This window comes from Phoca vitulina, unplaced genomic scaffold (genome assembly GCF_004348235.1).
Source record: "Phoca vitulina isolate PV1807 unplaced genomic scaffold, GSC_HSeal_1.0 scaffold36, whole genome shotgun sequence".
In the NCBI taxonomy this organism is placed as follows: Eukaryota; Metazoa; Chordata; class Mammalia; order Carnivora; family Phocidae; genus Phoca; species Phoca vitulina.
The window spans coordinates 9,936,457-9,953,010 of NW_022589739.1; the positions used below are offsets into that span (position 1 = coordinate 9,936,457).

Consider the following 16,554-nt stretch of genomic DNA (forward strand, 5'->3'; position numbering starts at 1 on the left):
TTAAACTGTAGCCAATCAAATAATGCCCTTGCTTTGTTTTTGAGTCGGCTCTATAAAAGCCTTTCCACTAGCTTCTGTCTGTAGAGCACACTTTACCACTTTCAGTTTGGTGCCGCCCATTTTAAATCAATTTTGCTCAAATAAACTCTTGAAAATTTTAATATGCCTCAGTTTAATTTTTAACAATGCTAAAGGAAGGTGTTCTACTCTCATTCCAAGGGAGCACAACTTTTAGAACTGATGGGATTCTCAGCTCTTCTACCATCTAGAATCCACTTCCTAATATAATTTCTAGGTGGGTCCCAAGTCCTCCTCTTAAGTGCTAGGTTATGTAGAACTTTCTTTCTATAGATGCTGTGACTTTCTTGGGTTCTACTTTGTTCCCTCTTCCTTGTAGTGTGGAGTCACTTCTGTAGCTGAGCTCTAAAGATTCTCTCCCCTAGATGTAAATCCAGGATGTATCTTACAGTCCCTTCTTCGTGTTGCCTGAATATTTTTGAAGCTCTGAGGTCCTGACTTCCTGGTTCCATCTCTTACTATCTGTGTGACCTGGAACAAGTTACTTAATCTCTTTATGCCTCAGTTTTCTTAGGTGTTAAGTGGGGTTAATAATAGTACGAACTCACTGCGTTCTTCGGAAGATTAAGTGTATTAATATCTGCAAATATTTTAAAACAGTGCCCACACTATCAATGCCTAGTAAGTACTCAATTGTGTTATACATTATTGTTATTCCTGCACTATGTAACTTATTTCCTCGAAACAGAGTCACAATCTAGCTCACAAACAAACTCTTACTTTAGGGCAGCCTAGACTCTCTTACTATTTGTGGTTTTGATCTATATTCTTCAGGGACCAACTAGTAGTCACTTTATCGGTATATGCTTCTCCAAGGGCCATAACAGATTTTTATCCTATCACCAATATGAAGCAGTTTATTTTTGTCCACTTTTGTCTTAGCTCATTTCAAGATTACAGAAGAAAGTGATGGCCTCAGTTCAGTGATGAATGACATGCATTCCATGCATTCTGTCAATATAAACCCACCAAGAGAAAGGCTGGGTTCTTGCTGTTGGCTCCTGAAGATCCTCTGTTCTCTCTCCTAAAGAGCAGTGGGCAAGACTGACACCATGGAGCAGAGGAACCAGAGTGGGAGGATAAGTGAGTTTGTGTTGCTGGGCTTCCCAGCTCCTCCACCAGTGCGGGCACTTTTATTTGCCCTTTCTCTGCTGGCCTATGTGTTGGTGCTAACTGAAAATACACTCATCATTATGGCAATTAGGAACCACCCCACCCTTCACAAACCCATGTACTTCTTTCTGGCTAATATGTCCTTCTTGGAGATCTGGTATGTTACTGTCACTATTCCCAAGATGTTAGCTGGCTTTGTTGGGTCCAAACAGAGCCATGGACAGCTGATCTCCTTTGAGGGCTGCATGACACAGCTCTACTTTTTCCTGGGACTGGGCTGCACTGAGTGTGTCCTTCTTGCTGTTATGGCCTATGACCGCTATGTGGCCATCGGCCACCCTCTCCACTATGCTGTCATTGTCAGTGGCCGACTGTGTGTGCAGCTGGCAGCTGGCTCCTGGGCTGGAGGTTTTAGCATCTCCATGGTCAAGGTTTTTCTCATTTCTCGCCTCTCCTACTGTGGACCCAACATCATCAACCACTTTTTCTGTGATGTCTCCCCATTGCTCAATCTTTCATGCACTGACATGTCAACAGCAGAGCTTACAGACTTTGTTCTGGCCATTTTTATCCTGCTGGGGCCCCTCTCTGTCACTGGGGCCTCCTACATGGCCATCACTGGTGCTCTGGTGCGCATTCCTTCAGCTGCTGGGCGCCATAAAGCCTTTTCCACCTGTGCCTCTCACCTCACTGTTGTGATCATCTTCTACGCTGCCAGTATCTTCATCTATGCCCGGCCAAAGGCACTCTCAGCTTTTGACACCAACAAGCTGGTTTCTGTACTCTATGCTGTCATTGTACCATTGCTTAACCCTATCATTTACTGCTTGCGCAATCAAGAGGTCAAGAGAGCCCTACGCCGTACTCTGCACCTATTCTAGGGCCAGGATGCTAAGCATGGGAAAGCTAGCCAAGATAGGTAGAAAATGCTCTTAAACTTGGGATCTATATCTTCTTTTAAGTCCAGGGAAGCTCTTATGGCCTAAATTAGGGACTAGGGTTCAAAAACACCAACAAGGAACTAATCCAGGAGAAAGAAGAGGGATGGATTGCAAGCTGGCAGCTGGATTTCTGGACAACATTGTAAATACATGCTAGAAGTTCTCATGTCATCTGCTCTAGTGTAATTTACATAGAACAGGTTCATGTATCATGCAATCTGGTGGGGCAGAAAGGATTGACTGCGCAGAAGGCTGATTGCACTTCAATATTTAAATAAGCAAACAAATGCAGAACTAGTATCTCTCTAAATGGCCTTTCCTGGATTTGCTCTTTGTTTTAGTTCTGAGGCTGAAAGTGCAGAAAAGGAAAGCAGAAGGAGGAAGCCATTGAAGGAAGCACAGACTTCATTATGGGATAGCATTAGAAGACTTCTGGTGAGATCTCTTCCAGCCACAAGCCACTGATTGTAGCCTATGAGGTAGCAGGGACCCAGGTGATTATTCTAGTATGAATTACAAGGCAAACAGATAGGAAACTGAGAATTTTTGTGTAGGCAACATATCACCTCCTGGACTACAGAGATTTCTAGCTTCATTTCCTGATTTACCCACATGGAGCTAGTGACTGAGTACAGTTGTTTATTTAATCTTCTGTCTCCATAATTAAGGAATTATTATCCCATAAACTTATAGTTTATATATTAAATGGAATCCTATGTAGGTCTTAAAATAACATGATCTACACAGAGCTAATGACAGAAAAAATATTCCTAACATAATAAATGCAAATATTAGGTTATGTAATAGCATCAAAAGTATCAGGCTTACAAATGGATAAGGAAGATGTGATATAGATTTATACACACACACATACACACACACACATACTGAAATATTACTCAGCTGTAAAAAAGGATGACATGTACCATTTGCAACAATATGGATGGACCTAGAGGGCATTACACTAAGTGAAATAAGTCACTTATTAAGGAAGAAAAATACCATATGATTTCACTCATAAGTGGAATCTAAAAAACCAAATGAATAAACAAATAAAAACAGAATTAGACTTATAAGCACAGAGAACAAATTGATGGTTGCCAAAGGGGAAGAAGGTATAGGATGGACAAAATGGGTGAAAAGGAGTGGGAGATACAGGATTTCAGTTACGGAATGAATAAGTCACGGGAATAAAAAACACAGCATAAGGAATACAGTTGATGATATTATAGTAGTAATGTAGTGAGGCTGATGGTAGCTACACTTGTGGTGAATGTAGCATAACATATAGAGAAGTCGAATTATTGTGTCGTACATCTGAAACTAATTACCATTGTATGTCACCTGTACTCATGTTTTTAAAATTAATTTAAGGGGCACGTGGGTGGCTCAGTCAGTTAAGCATCTGCCTTCAACTCAGGTCATGATCTCAGGGTCCTGGGATAGAGCCCCGCCTTGGGCTCCCTGCTCAGTGGGGAGTCTGCTTCTCCCTCTGCCTCTCCCCCTGTTTGTGCTCTCTCTCTCTCTAGTTTGCTCTCTCTCAAATAAATAAATAAAATCTTAAAAAAATAAAAAAATAAAAAATAAATAAAATTAATTTTAAAAAGCTAATGACAGGGGCACCTGCATGGCTCAGTCGGTTAAGCATCTGCCTTCGGCTCAGGTCATGATCCCAGCTGGGGTCCTGGGATCGAGCCCGCATCGGGCTCCCTGCTCAGTGGGGAGTCTGCTTCTCTCTCTCCCTCTGCCTGCTGCTCCCTGTGCTTGTGCTGTCAAATAAATAAATAAAATCTTAAAAAAAAAAAAAAAAAAGCTTATGACAGCCCAGCATAAAACCAAGCATAGGCTTTCAAAAAAAAATTTTTTTTAAGTAGGCTCCACGCCCAGCGTCTCCTGGCTTGAACTCATGACCCTGAGGTCATGACCTGAGCTTAGATCAAGAGTTAGACACATAACCAACTGAGCCACCGAGGCACGCCAAAGCATAGGCTTTTCTGAGCAAAGAATATTGTGAGATAACACAGATGTTATATCATTGAAGCAGACGCTGGTTCTACCTGCAAAAACATATCTAAAATCTGACCATCTCAAAAAAAGAAAAAATATCAGTCTTATTTATTTGTTTAAATTAGACTAGAAGGAAATTAACTGAAATGTTAGCTGTAACTACGCAACGTAGCTGTTACTCTTATAAACTGAAATCTGTGGCAAAGGTATTGTTACCAACATATTTATTTAAATAAGCATTTCTTACCCAATAAGATACACAACTTTATTCATCTGGACAGAGAAATGGTGACAGGGTATCTCAGTATGATTTTTAGAAATTTAGCTCTCCACAGTTACCCAAGACCTAGAACCCTGAAGACAACAGCTGACATTAAGCTTCTCTCTCCAGATGTGGGAACCTTTTGTTGTTGCAGCCTGTCTTTCCATAGTTTTCTGCTGCTTAATAAAGTATGAAAGGCTACTAGCAAGGAAATCGAGCATTATTTGCTAGTTGCTACTTATTAAAATTCTAATATAATATTCATATCTTTTTGTGCCAAAACAATTACATAACCTTATAAGTATTTTTATAATTTATGTTTTATATTTTATTATGTTATTATAATTTATATTATAATGTATATTTATAATGACTAGATAAAAGTTCATCAAAAACACATCTCCCAACTATCTCCACAGAATAAATTTCTGAAATGGGGTTACAGTCTGGGATTGGAGTGTCATCCTCTGGGCATCATTGTTGTAGCTATTATATGAACCTCCTTATAGGTTAACTCCAATTAGTAGGAAGCAAAAACATGACATTGATTTCCTTCATTGTGCTCTTCTTTATTTTCCAGGCTTTTTATAGTGAGATGCATTATTTTTTTGAGTTTTAAAAAACACCTCTAATTCTGAATTCAAAATTTAAAACCAATTATTTCAGGTATAGGAAAAGTGTTTAGCACAGTTTCCTGCATATATTCATTTTTCTATAACAATGAATGAAAAGATGCTTGAGTCCATGTGAATTACAGCAAGATCAAAACTTCTCTTGACTTGGACTGCATTTTCATAGTTGTGTGGTGATCCTAATAGGTCATATTGAATTTAATGTCACAAAACCTAAGATTTTTCAAGTAAACTATTAATTGTCAGATGAAGTGTCACTCATCCTCCATTAATTAATTAATTCTGCCCCCAACCTACATAGAAGACTTTATTTTATCCCTGTTACATTTGATCTTGTTTGTTTCAGACCATCTTTATAGTCCGCCATTCTTTAAAAATATTGCACAGGGTGATGGGTATTAAGGAGGGCATGTGTTGTGATATGCACTGGGTGTTATATGTAACTAATAAATCACTGAACACCACATCAAAAACTAATGATGTACTATACACTGGCTAACTAAACATAATAATAAAATATATATATATATATTGCATAGATACTGTGACTCTTTTATAATTCTCTTTTGCCAGAGCAGTGTCTGGGGATGTCTCCAGTCTCCTTCATCATTACAAGAGATAAGAGTACTGATCCAGACTGGGTGTTTCAGGTAGGACAGATACTCAGAGTGGCCAGGGTAACTCACATCTACAGAATAAGTGAAGATCAACATAGAGGGCTTCCATGCTCAAAAATATCTACTGGTTCCCATCAACTTTTATAAACTTCAAGTTTCTTAGTCTGCCTTTCAAGTTTCTTCACAATATGATCTGTTTTCCTTTTGGTCTTTTTTTCCCCCCTTTTGGTCTTTATTTTAATTTCTTGCCCAATACAACCTTGCGCAGATGAATTTTAGATTGTGATTTTTTTTTTTACTTGAACTTTATAATCAAATCCCTTTATAATTTGCTAACATTTCACATTGAACAAAGTCAGAAAATATCCAAAAACCTTTCTGGAAAAGAGCATTTTAGAAATAACAGTTCTTCTATAGCACTGAAAACCCTATTTTGCTTAAAAAGCCCTTATAAGTATAAGACTGAGAAACTATCAGAGGGTACTTAAGAGACAAAATACTTAAATGGAATGTGATACCTTAGAGTGGATCCTGTGACATAAAAAGGATAAGGAAAAACTGGTAAAATCTGAATAAGACCTGGAGTTTAGTTAACAATAATATACCCGTTTTGGTTTCTTACTTTTGAAAGTGTACAGGGCAATGTAATGTGACAATATTAGGGGAAACTGAGACTGGGGGAGAAGAGTGTGAGAACTCTCTTTACTATCTTTAAAACTTTTCTGTAAAACTAATATTATCCTAAAAATTTTATTTAAAAGAGAAATAAATTATTGGTCTCTTTATACCAAATAATTTAATAGACCTTGATTGATTTCAGTGACTGCATAATACTAAAAGTAAGCTGTCCCTTTTTGCTTATGGCAATATGTACAGCAAATATTTGGCTTTTATGTGTTATGTTGAAAATCTCTTTTTCAAATTTTACTGGATTTTTAAGTCTCATGAAATTCATATATTGATGCTGTTTTATTTTGCTGATTGATAAGAGAGAGTTGGAGTATATTTGACAGAGTTCTTGCTTTACATTTAGCAGCCCTAACAAAACTGTACCCGTCCTTTCAGACAGCACCATTTGGTGTTGGCAAACATGAGTGGACAGTGTCATGCCTGCAGAGAAGAGAAGGCGTATAGGTGTTTTCATTTTCTCTTAGAGTCATTCCTCAGGGGATAATTACCCTCCCTGATTTTCATGTTCCATAGTCTCATTTCATGAGGACCAGTGGTCCCAGCCTTCCCAGAATTAGTGCCAACTCACCACATGCCTTTAGACAAAGAATATGGGAGGGTAGGGAAAGAGCTAGATCCATCCTTCTCCATAAAATTCCAATTAGTCACACACAGACCTTTAGATTCCTTCTAGGATCTAAAGTTTCTCTAGGATTTCTCATTTTTTAAACCCCTGCTTCACTCCCTTACTCCACGTTTGGTTACTCACAGAGACACAAGTATATTTCCCAGGCCTTCATTACAACAAAACTTCTAGCACTTGATTCTTAATTTTATGGTTACTGACAACAATTAATAACAGAGTCTATGGGCTAACTCAGCTGTGAATAACTTGACAGACAGGAGTTGTCATTTCACACTGCTCTTAGCTCACAGCGCATGCTTCGCAAACATTGATCAAATGACTGAATACTTCCTGGAGTCCAAGTTTGGTGGGTGTGACCACTAGACACTGCAGGGGCCTCATTATTACATTGTCTCACTTCTCACTATACTCTTTCCTGTGCTAGTCTCTCTACACTGAAAGCCCTCTCACCTCATTTCTTCTGATCGACTCATGGCTGTGGTTCACATTCCAACGCAGGTAATATTTTACATTTGTGTAGTTATCACAAAGCCGTTTTAGAATTGCTCTCATAGGGGCACCTGGGTGACTCAGTTTGTTAAGCGTTTGCCTTCAGCTCAGGTCATGATCCCAGGGTCCTGGGATTGAGCCCTGCATCGGGCTCCCTGCTCAGCGGGAAGCCTGCTTCTCCCTGTCCCACTGCCTGCCACTCCCCCTGCTTGTGCTCTCTCTCTGTCCAATAAATAAATAAAATCTTTTTAAAAAATTGCTTTCATATACATATTACTTTTGAAATTAACATTAATGATATGATGTTAACAAGTGAATTATTGTTATCCCATTTTATGGGTGAATAAACTGAGAAATAAAAACAATTTTATAAGGTCAAAGGTCTTAAAAATGGTAGAACCTAGATTAGGAACTGGATCTTCTGACTGCTGAACCTAAATTATTTCCCATCACACTACTTCCACACTATCTTCCTGTATGAGTCTAGAATGACACCTCTTGAATCTTTTTCTAAATTCCTAAGTTACTCCCTCATTGGAGTTCCTAGAGCATGGTGTACCTCTCTTTTGGTACATGTCACATTCTATGCTCATTATAGTGTATATTTATTATTTTACTTAGAATACTACAAGTTCCTGAAGGACAGAAACCATGACTTACATATTTTTATTCCAAATAACATATAGCACAGCACCCTACACATGATAAAAGCTCAATAAAAGCTGATTGTGATTTTGTGAATAAGCAAATGGATGTATTGGTTATCTTATTAACCCAGTTAGGTTTCTTATCCTGGTTTTGAGTAACTTAGTGTTGCATTAAATTACATATAGTAGTAAGAGAAAAGGGCCACATCCCACCCACAGATATAAATAAACTTGGTCCAGGTATAAACAGGAACTAGTAGGTAAATGGAGATTCAGCTTCCCTGTCAAAATCCTCTGGACATAGTCTTAGCAGCACATACAGAGTTTCCCTAGAGCCAGGAGAGACTGTCAGTGAGCCTCCTGGGAAGAAGACATGGGCAAGCCGTAGGTGAGTGTTAAATATATTCTCCTGCCTCAGCTCTAGACTTGTCTTAATGCTGCAATACCTATCATGCAGTCTAAGCAGAGACCAGAGGTGGATTTCCAGGTGAAGTATAAAAATATGCAAGCCAGTCTGCTTTTCCATGTTTAGTTGCAAATGTCTGCAAAATTTTCCACTCTTGAAGAGAGGGCAGGTGGACCATGGTGAGTGGTTGAAAGTTTCAGGTGAGATTGGTTGATCCGATATCTTGATTCAAGAAAGTTCCAAGGAAGATGAAGAGGGACTTGGGGGAAGTGGCTACAAGCACCATGATTGGACAGGAGAAAGGGTATTGTGGAGAATGAATGGGAAAATGAAGATTCACTATTTCTTTACCCAAGGCTGAGGATATGTGGGCAGCTGTGGGATCTTTTGGGTGTTGGACCAGGCCCAAAAGATATGTTTCTTATTCTAGAAGAAGTCTGTTGGTGTCCATGTTGTCTCTTGGAAATAAGCACATACAAGACTGGAAAAAAGGTTTTATAGTACAACGAAAGGATTTATTTCCTCAGATACCATAAAGGAGACCCCAGAGCTTAGTGCTTTCAGTTCTGAAAACAAAGAAAATAGTAAGATAGAATTCTTCATTTCTCTATGATACAAAATAAAACCAGCTGAGAGGTACATCCATGGCCAAAAAGTGGAGGAAAATATGAAGTAACAGGGGTATGCTTGAATATATGAAAGCAATATTCTAGAGAGAGGATAAGAAAGAGGCATGAGTGATTGTAACTCAGAGCTCTTCAAAGATGCTATAGTCCTTTTGGGAAATTTGGCTTCCCTCATTCCCCCAGAATGTAACAGAAAAAAGATGAGTAAAAGAGAGAGAGAATGAATGTCTGTGTGTTTATATGAACACATGTGAGTGACTAGCATGTGTGAGTCTAATGTGACATAATATAGTAATAGCTAACACTTATAGAGAAAAACCATGGACCAATTCCTATGTTAAGTGATTTCCGTGCATTATCACATTTATTTTCACAGCAAACCAGTAAGATAGGCATTATTAACATTATTCTATTTCACAGCAATGGATCTTTAAGTCCATAATTGTTGAATATTCTGTTCGGGATGACACACCTAATAGTCTTGTTCTGACTCTAAAGTCAATGCTCTTAACTAGTAGACAAAGGTAAATGTGTGGGAAATTGTGTGGCTGATGGTGAGAATGTGGAATGCTATACATGCCCTGAAGGAAAGTCTCTACGTTCTTCCCACTGAGACAAGAACATGGGAAAGCTCACTATTTTCTGCTCCCAGAACCAGTTGCTTTTCCCAAGGAAAATTATTAGGTGAAAGGCACTGAAAAACTAGGCCAGAAATGGCTTACTAATGAACTACTTCAGGTTGAAGGTGTTGGAGGAGGCCTGGAGGTAAGATACAATCCCTTTCCATCCAGCAAGCAGGGCTGAGCTCTGCTGATAGATGCTGCTATGGAAAGGAGGTAGTGAGTCAGTAATATGTATTTCAGTGCCTCATTCTTCTGTCCCTTGCTATGAGCCATGGCCAGAAGATCTCTAGTCCAATGAGTCCCTGATCAGCCTCCCACCCTCTGTGTGTCAAGTGAAGAGTATGACGGACAAAGTGTTTGGCAGGAGTGAGCAATGTTCTAAAGGCAAGACCTGACCTCAGTCTTTATGGATCTTTATGGATGAGTGTGATATTTAACAGAGAGACACATTCATTCATGTGTTTTCAAAAGATACCCTGTGGACCACAGGTTAAAATAGTTGGGCTACCTCACAAATATGTTTTCTTCCAGCATTATAAGACCTGCCTATCCTTACACTATATTCACATGCCTTCCTGCCTCCTTTCTCCTTACTCCTCTAGGAGACCTGAGACACTGGACGATATTTTCAGACCCAATCTACCAAGTAACCTGAGGCCAGGGATCATATCCACTGTTTTCAGACCCTGTGGATATGTTTGCTGTGACAATACCCTGGATATGCAAGCTGAGGCTATGCTTAAGATCTGCAGTCTGATAGATAGATGCCTTCTGCCAGCAAAGTACCCTGAATTCACATTCCTCTGCCACTGATCTATTTCCTATGGATCCCAAAGCTCCAAGGGATTCATTAATTCACTTGTTAATCCTATATTCATTTAATATTCATGTATTTTCTAATCACTATCCTAGGCATTGGGTTCACAGTCATGAAGGCAAAGTTTTTTTTCCCCCAGTTTTATTGAGATATAAGGGCAAGTTTAAGGTGTACAGTGTGAGGATTTGATACATGCATATGTTGTGAAGTTATTATCACAATAAGGTTAAGTGGTATCTCCATCACATCACATAATTATCACTTTTTGTGTATGGTGAGAAGATATACTTAAGATATACTCTGAGTAACTTTCAAGTACGTGATACAGTATTGTTAACTACAGTCACCTTGCTGCACATCAGATCCCCAGAGCTTACTCATTTTATAACTGGAAATTTATACCCTTTTACCAACATCTCCCTGAGTTTTAGAAAATTGCAGTGTAATGGAGAGAAATCTCAACATGTGAAGGGGTTGTGCACTGGGAGCAAATGTTTTTGAAGCTCTTGACTGAGTTTTGGTGAGATGTCTTCTAAGTGGAATCTTGAAGCTTGAATCAGCCAATAAAGATTGGGGGATGGGCACAATAAGAAGAGGGAAGAGTGTAAGCAAAGCGTGACGGTGATTACTGTGTTTGGGGGGCAAAAACTAGTTGAGCATGTCTGGATCATGGAAACCATTTAGAGGGTCATGAGTGATGAGGCAGAAGAAATACATGGCTGGATCAATATATGAAGTGCCTCCTATGTGTGATATCGAAAACATTTCCATTTTTATCTGAAAGCAGCTGGAGAGTCACTAAGGAACTTTCCAAGAATTACTATCTCTTATTTCCACAAATAAAGTCTGAAGAAACTGTGCTGATCAAAGGACTACAGCCAATGGATCACCCAAATATTAAACTTTGAAACTTTTTCTGACATGAGGTTATCCCTCACATTTCCTTTAGGGAGGAAAGAAATCTTCATGCAGTAAGTTCCTAATTAAACAGAGATCTGGAACCAACAAGGGAGAGACTATCTATGTTTATTGACAAAGGACCTGGGAATGACATGGGTAGTGACATTCAAATATTTAATCAGGAGAGTGAGAATTAAGGGTGGGAGTACATTTTTTTTATTTAAATTTTAGGTAATTAACATACAGTTCAATATTGGTTTCGGGGAGTGCATTTTGATTCTGGGAGACTTTCATAAAAAACAAACACAAAAAGAACAACAAAAAACTTTGATGGAAATGTGTGCTTTCACATTTAAAGATTACTTTGTGTTGACGAAGTTATTTTATGAGTCATTTGCAGGAAAGTCTGATTTACTAACTTCTTTTGGTCTCTTGTCTGGTAGCATAATCATCTTCATTATTTGTAGTGCCGTTATATAAGACTTCAATACCTCTCAGTGCTTTTAGTCATGCTGGGGAAAAATATCACTCTGGTCAGTGAATTCATCCTGGTGGGCTTCCCCACTGCCCCATGGCTACAAGTCCTGCTCTTCTTCCTTTTCCTTGTGGTCTACCTGCTGGTGGTAGTAGAGAATCTTATCATCATGCTCACTGTTTGGATCACTGGCTCCCTCCATAAGCCCATGTACTATTTCCTGAGTAGCTTGTCCTTCCTGGAGGTCTGGTATGTCTCCGTCACTGTCCCCAAGATGCTGGATGGATTCCTTCTACAGAGACGGCGCATCTCCTTCACCAGTTGCATGACTCAACTCTACTTCTTTATCGCACTCGCCTGCACTGAGTGTGTGCTTCTGGCAGCCATGGCCTATGACCGCTATGTGGCCATCTGCCACCCTCTCCAATACCCAGTCATTATGACCACAGGTTATTGCGTACAGCTGGTGGCTTTCTCCTATGTGAGTGGTTTCATGGTCTCTGTCATCAAGGTTTATTTCATTTCACATGTTGCCTTTTGTGGTTCCAATGTCATGAACCACTTTTTCTGTGACATTTCACCAATCCTCAAGCTGGCTTGCAAAGACATGTCCACAGCTGAGCTAGTGGACTTTGCTTTGGCTATTGTCATTCTTGTCTTCCCACTCATCACCACTGTCCTTTCTTATGTTTACATAGTCTCCACAATTCTGAGGATACCCTCCACCCAGGGAAGGAAGAAAGCCTTCTCCACCTGTGCATCACACCTCACTGTAGTCGTAATTTATTATACAGCCATGATTTTTATGTATGTTCGGCCCAGAGCTATTGCATCATTTAATTCCAACAAACTAATCTCAGCTGTGTATGCAGTCCTCACACCCATGCTAAATCCGTTCATCTACTGCCTTAGGAACCAGGAAGTAAAAAATGCTATCAAAAAGACCATAGGGGTTGGACAGTGCCTCCTGCTCAGCTAAGCCCTGCTATCTTGAGGAGGAGACAGTGTCTTGGCAAGGATGTCATTCCTGTGACACTTCATGGTTCTGCTTATTAGTGTTATTCTATAAATCTACATTCTTAAAGAAATCACAGCATGGGAAAAGAGGAAAAAATTAAAACTAGAAACAGGACACATTATGTATTTCTTTAATTTTGAATTAGTTTTAATACACACTGTATATATTTAAAAATTACTTTGACATGCAGAGTAATAATAATAAATATTTGACATATATAAGTTGGTGTTATTGGCATTTTACATATAATAAACCCTTCTATTCTCATAACACCTCTATGAGTTAGTTATGATTATTTGCCTGATCTTATGGATCAGGAAACTGAAACATACACGGAGAGGTTAAATAAGTTGATCAACATTGCATAGTTAATAAATATCAAAGCCATTATTTGAACTTGTGGAGTCTAGTTCCACAATTCACTGTATTAGATTCTCTCTCTATATAAGAGTCTGTGATAGTAGCTCTAGGGGCACATTAGTTAACAAACATTGATGCCTGGAAGGAAGAAGCAATCCAGCCAGTAAGATATGTGTAGATGTTATGATAATTGATAATGGTATGGTAGTGGTGGTGGTCGTAGGGATGGTGGTGATAATGATGTTTATGATTGCATTGGGTTAATGATGACCAACTACCACTGATATTAATAATATTGTTGATCATTTCACAATTTTTTCCAATTGTTGCCTCCTTCCAGGACTATAATAGCTCATTTCTCATTCTACGGATGGGATCAATAGTTTCATGAGAGATGAGATAATTTGTATTACTGCAACTTTTGCAGTTGTTATATGTCTTTTGAGAAATTGTCTTTTGGGCTCTTGAATTCTTATGGCCTTCCCATGCTGTAATATGACTATTATCAACAAATAAATGGAATACCATTACATCAATATATGTTTGAGCTGAAAGCCTCAATATATCAATATAAAATATGTCCTACACATAAATAAGGTAAAAAATGAATACAAAATTTTCTAAGACAAATGAGATTGTTAGATACCATTGAGGGATCTGCTGATTAGAAAAAGAAATGTACCAGGGAGAATTCTACAGAATTGAAACTGAAATTGAGAAAAAACAGAAACTAAAATTTGAAAAAAAAATCAGAAAGAGCTACCTTTCCTCTCTATATCCTATTCACTTTAAGTAGGTGTCTAAAATTGGTCTCCTGAATGTTGAATGTTATTCAACATGTGTGGACTAATCTTTCTCATATGTATATTGCTCTTACAATGTTACTTTACCACTTAAGAATTCTCAATTTGAATTAAATAGGACCTACTCATTCTACTTATTATTATTACTTTAGAATCACTCTAGCATTCATGAACCTCAATAATATCTAATCTTTTCCCACCTATACCAACTCCACCTTGTTTTTTACTGATCCTCAAAATGAAACATCCATTTTGATGATATTAGTCACCTTAATGTACTCAATGCTTACAATATACTAAGTTATCTTGCTTAACCTCATTCCTTCATTTATTCACTCATTCATTATTTTTTGTGCTCCTATTCTTTGGACTGTGATAGCCCATGAGAATATACTGGTCAACAACAACAACAAAAATAAACAGAATCTTCCTTCAAACAGCTCGGAGGTGAGTAGGGAAGATAAAGGCACAATTACCTTCAGTGTTAGAACTGTGATGATGCAAGTAAGGGAAAATGTTCCAGCAGAGGTAGCATTTAGGCTAACACTTGAAGGAATTAAATGAAAAATAGTGGGCAGGAGTGAAGGTCAGGTGTTGCAGAGATAGGAAAGGCTGAGTGGCAAGAGAAATAAACAGCAGCATACCCAAAGACCTGAAAGATGATTAGCACAAAGTGACATGAGGAAGAAAGGGGTCACATGAGGAAATAGATTCATGCTTACCTATCCAGATTTTACCAATTTGTGGATTTTCTTACTATATAGGTTTATAAACATATAATAAGTTCTATAGAGTCGTTTTCAGTTCCTGCAAGTACTAGATCTTTAGCTTGTAACACTTCTACTAGATGAATGGTAGTCACTGAGAGAGTGAAGCAGGAACAAGGCCTCAACTACAACAACTTTTCATTTTGATTGGCAGATGACAGTTTGTGTTTGACTCCTCACTAGATTGTGAGTTCCTCTAGGGCAGAAACTAACCTTATTCATCCTTGTGTCCACAATACCAGCCACAGTCCCTGACACAGTAGTAGGCAACTGTGGTGGTTGTTCTCTATCCCCTTGCCCCCATTATCTATTCTTTGCTCTCCTTTAACCCTTTGTGTACCCCAACTCTGAGGGGGTAGGAGGAGTTGATTCTGTTGACTGTACACTCTGGCTCTGTTGGCCTCTGGCTTCCAATTTCATTGAGCCAGTAGGAGGCACCAGTAGGAAATTGAATGATACCAGGCAAGAGATGGCAAGGGATTCATTTCTGCTTTCCTGGGTGGGTGACTGGCCATAACTACAGCTCCTGCAACAAGGGTGTCACTTCTGAGGCTGCAGCCATCACTGGGTTTCTACACTGCTAATCCTTATGGGGCTCAACATCCTTTGTCTGTTGTCATTATCTTGCCCAACCTCAGTGAATTAGTCATGACATTTAATTCTACTCAAGAATTTCAGCAAACATTACTTTCTGTTTCTTACTGGAATCCTGGCTGATATGGCACTTGATAAATGTTAGTCAAATTGAAATAAATCTCAGTGGGAATGCTTGGAATAAAATAACACTCTAAAAAGTCCCATATGTTTAGATTTTGAAATCAATAACATAACACAGGCAAACCTCATTTTCTACTTAAGTATGATATATGACAGAACTTGAATTAAAATATAAAACCATTTGTTCCACACTTAATTTTTCAAGTATTTCTCCATAAATACCTTCTACTTTTCTTCCATTCACATGATGCCACTGCCAAACTGAATTGATTCTGAGAGTTCTGAGTAACACATTCAGCAAATTTAAACTCAGGTATTGAATATATCATGCCCAGCTTTTCTGCCATTTATTGTAAGAGTGTGTATGCCATTAAGAAACACTTAGTTCCTCTTAGAATTAGCATAAGTTAGTTTACTGCACAGAACGAATCCCTTACTCTTTTCTTCTTAGGTTGCACTTCTTTCCTTATCAGAGTAAGTCTGACCATACTTTAGGATCTATAAAAGAATTTCCTCAATATATTTTTCTAGGTGCTTCTAATTCATTCACTCAGGTTTACCAATAAATAACATAATCAGGCTTTTAAAACAGCCTCACTGACAATTAGGTACCTGGGAAAATAATTGGGAGGCAAATATTTTGCTTCAGACTCTGACATTACCAATTGTTATCATTGAGTATTCCTTAGGTTATTAGAACTTTGATTTCTTTGAGCTTCAGTTTTCTCATTTGTAAAATGTGGGTCATAATAGCTACCTTCAAAAGTTGGCATGAAAATTAAATAAAAATGAATATATTTGTTGAAGAATAAAAATCATATGATCATCTCAATAGATGCAGAAAAAGCATTTGAAAAAATTCCACATCCATTCATGATCAAAACTCTCAACAAAAGTAGGTTTAGATGGAACATAATTCAACATATTAAAAGCCATATATG

The 16,554-nt window shown here is 38.4% G+C and overlaps 2 protein-coding genes across 2 annotated transcripts; both read left to right on the plus strand.

Moving 5' to 3' along the window:
- The first annotated feature begins 966 nt into the window (after window positions 1–966).
- LOC116646478 (olfactory receptor 226) lies at window positions 967–2,710 on the plus strand. Its single transcript, XM_032427250.1, has one exon. It carries the CDS (start codon window positions 1,131–1,133, stop codon window positions 2,070–2,072), a length of 942 nt encoding a protein of 313 aa, XP_032283141.1. The 5' UTR covers window positions 967–1,130; the 3' UTR covers window positions 2,073–2,710.
- A 9,265-nt stretch (window positions 2,711–11,975) lies between these two features.
- Window positions 11,976–13,047, plus strand: LOC116646532 (olfactory receptor 6-like). Its single transcript, XM_032427358.1, has one exon. The coding sequence runs from the start codon at window positions 11,983–11,985 to the stop codon at window positions 12,925–12,927; it is 945 nt and encodes a 314-aa protein (XP_032283249.1). The 5' UTR covers window positions 11,976–11,982; the 3' UTR covers window positions 12,928–13,047.
- Window positions 13,048–16,554: the final 3,507 nt, after the last annotated feature.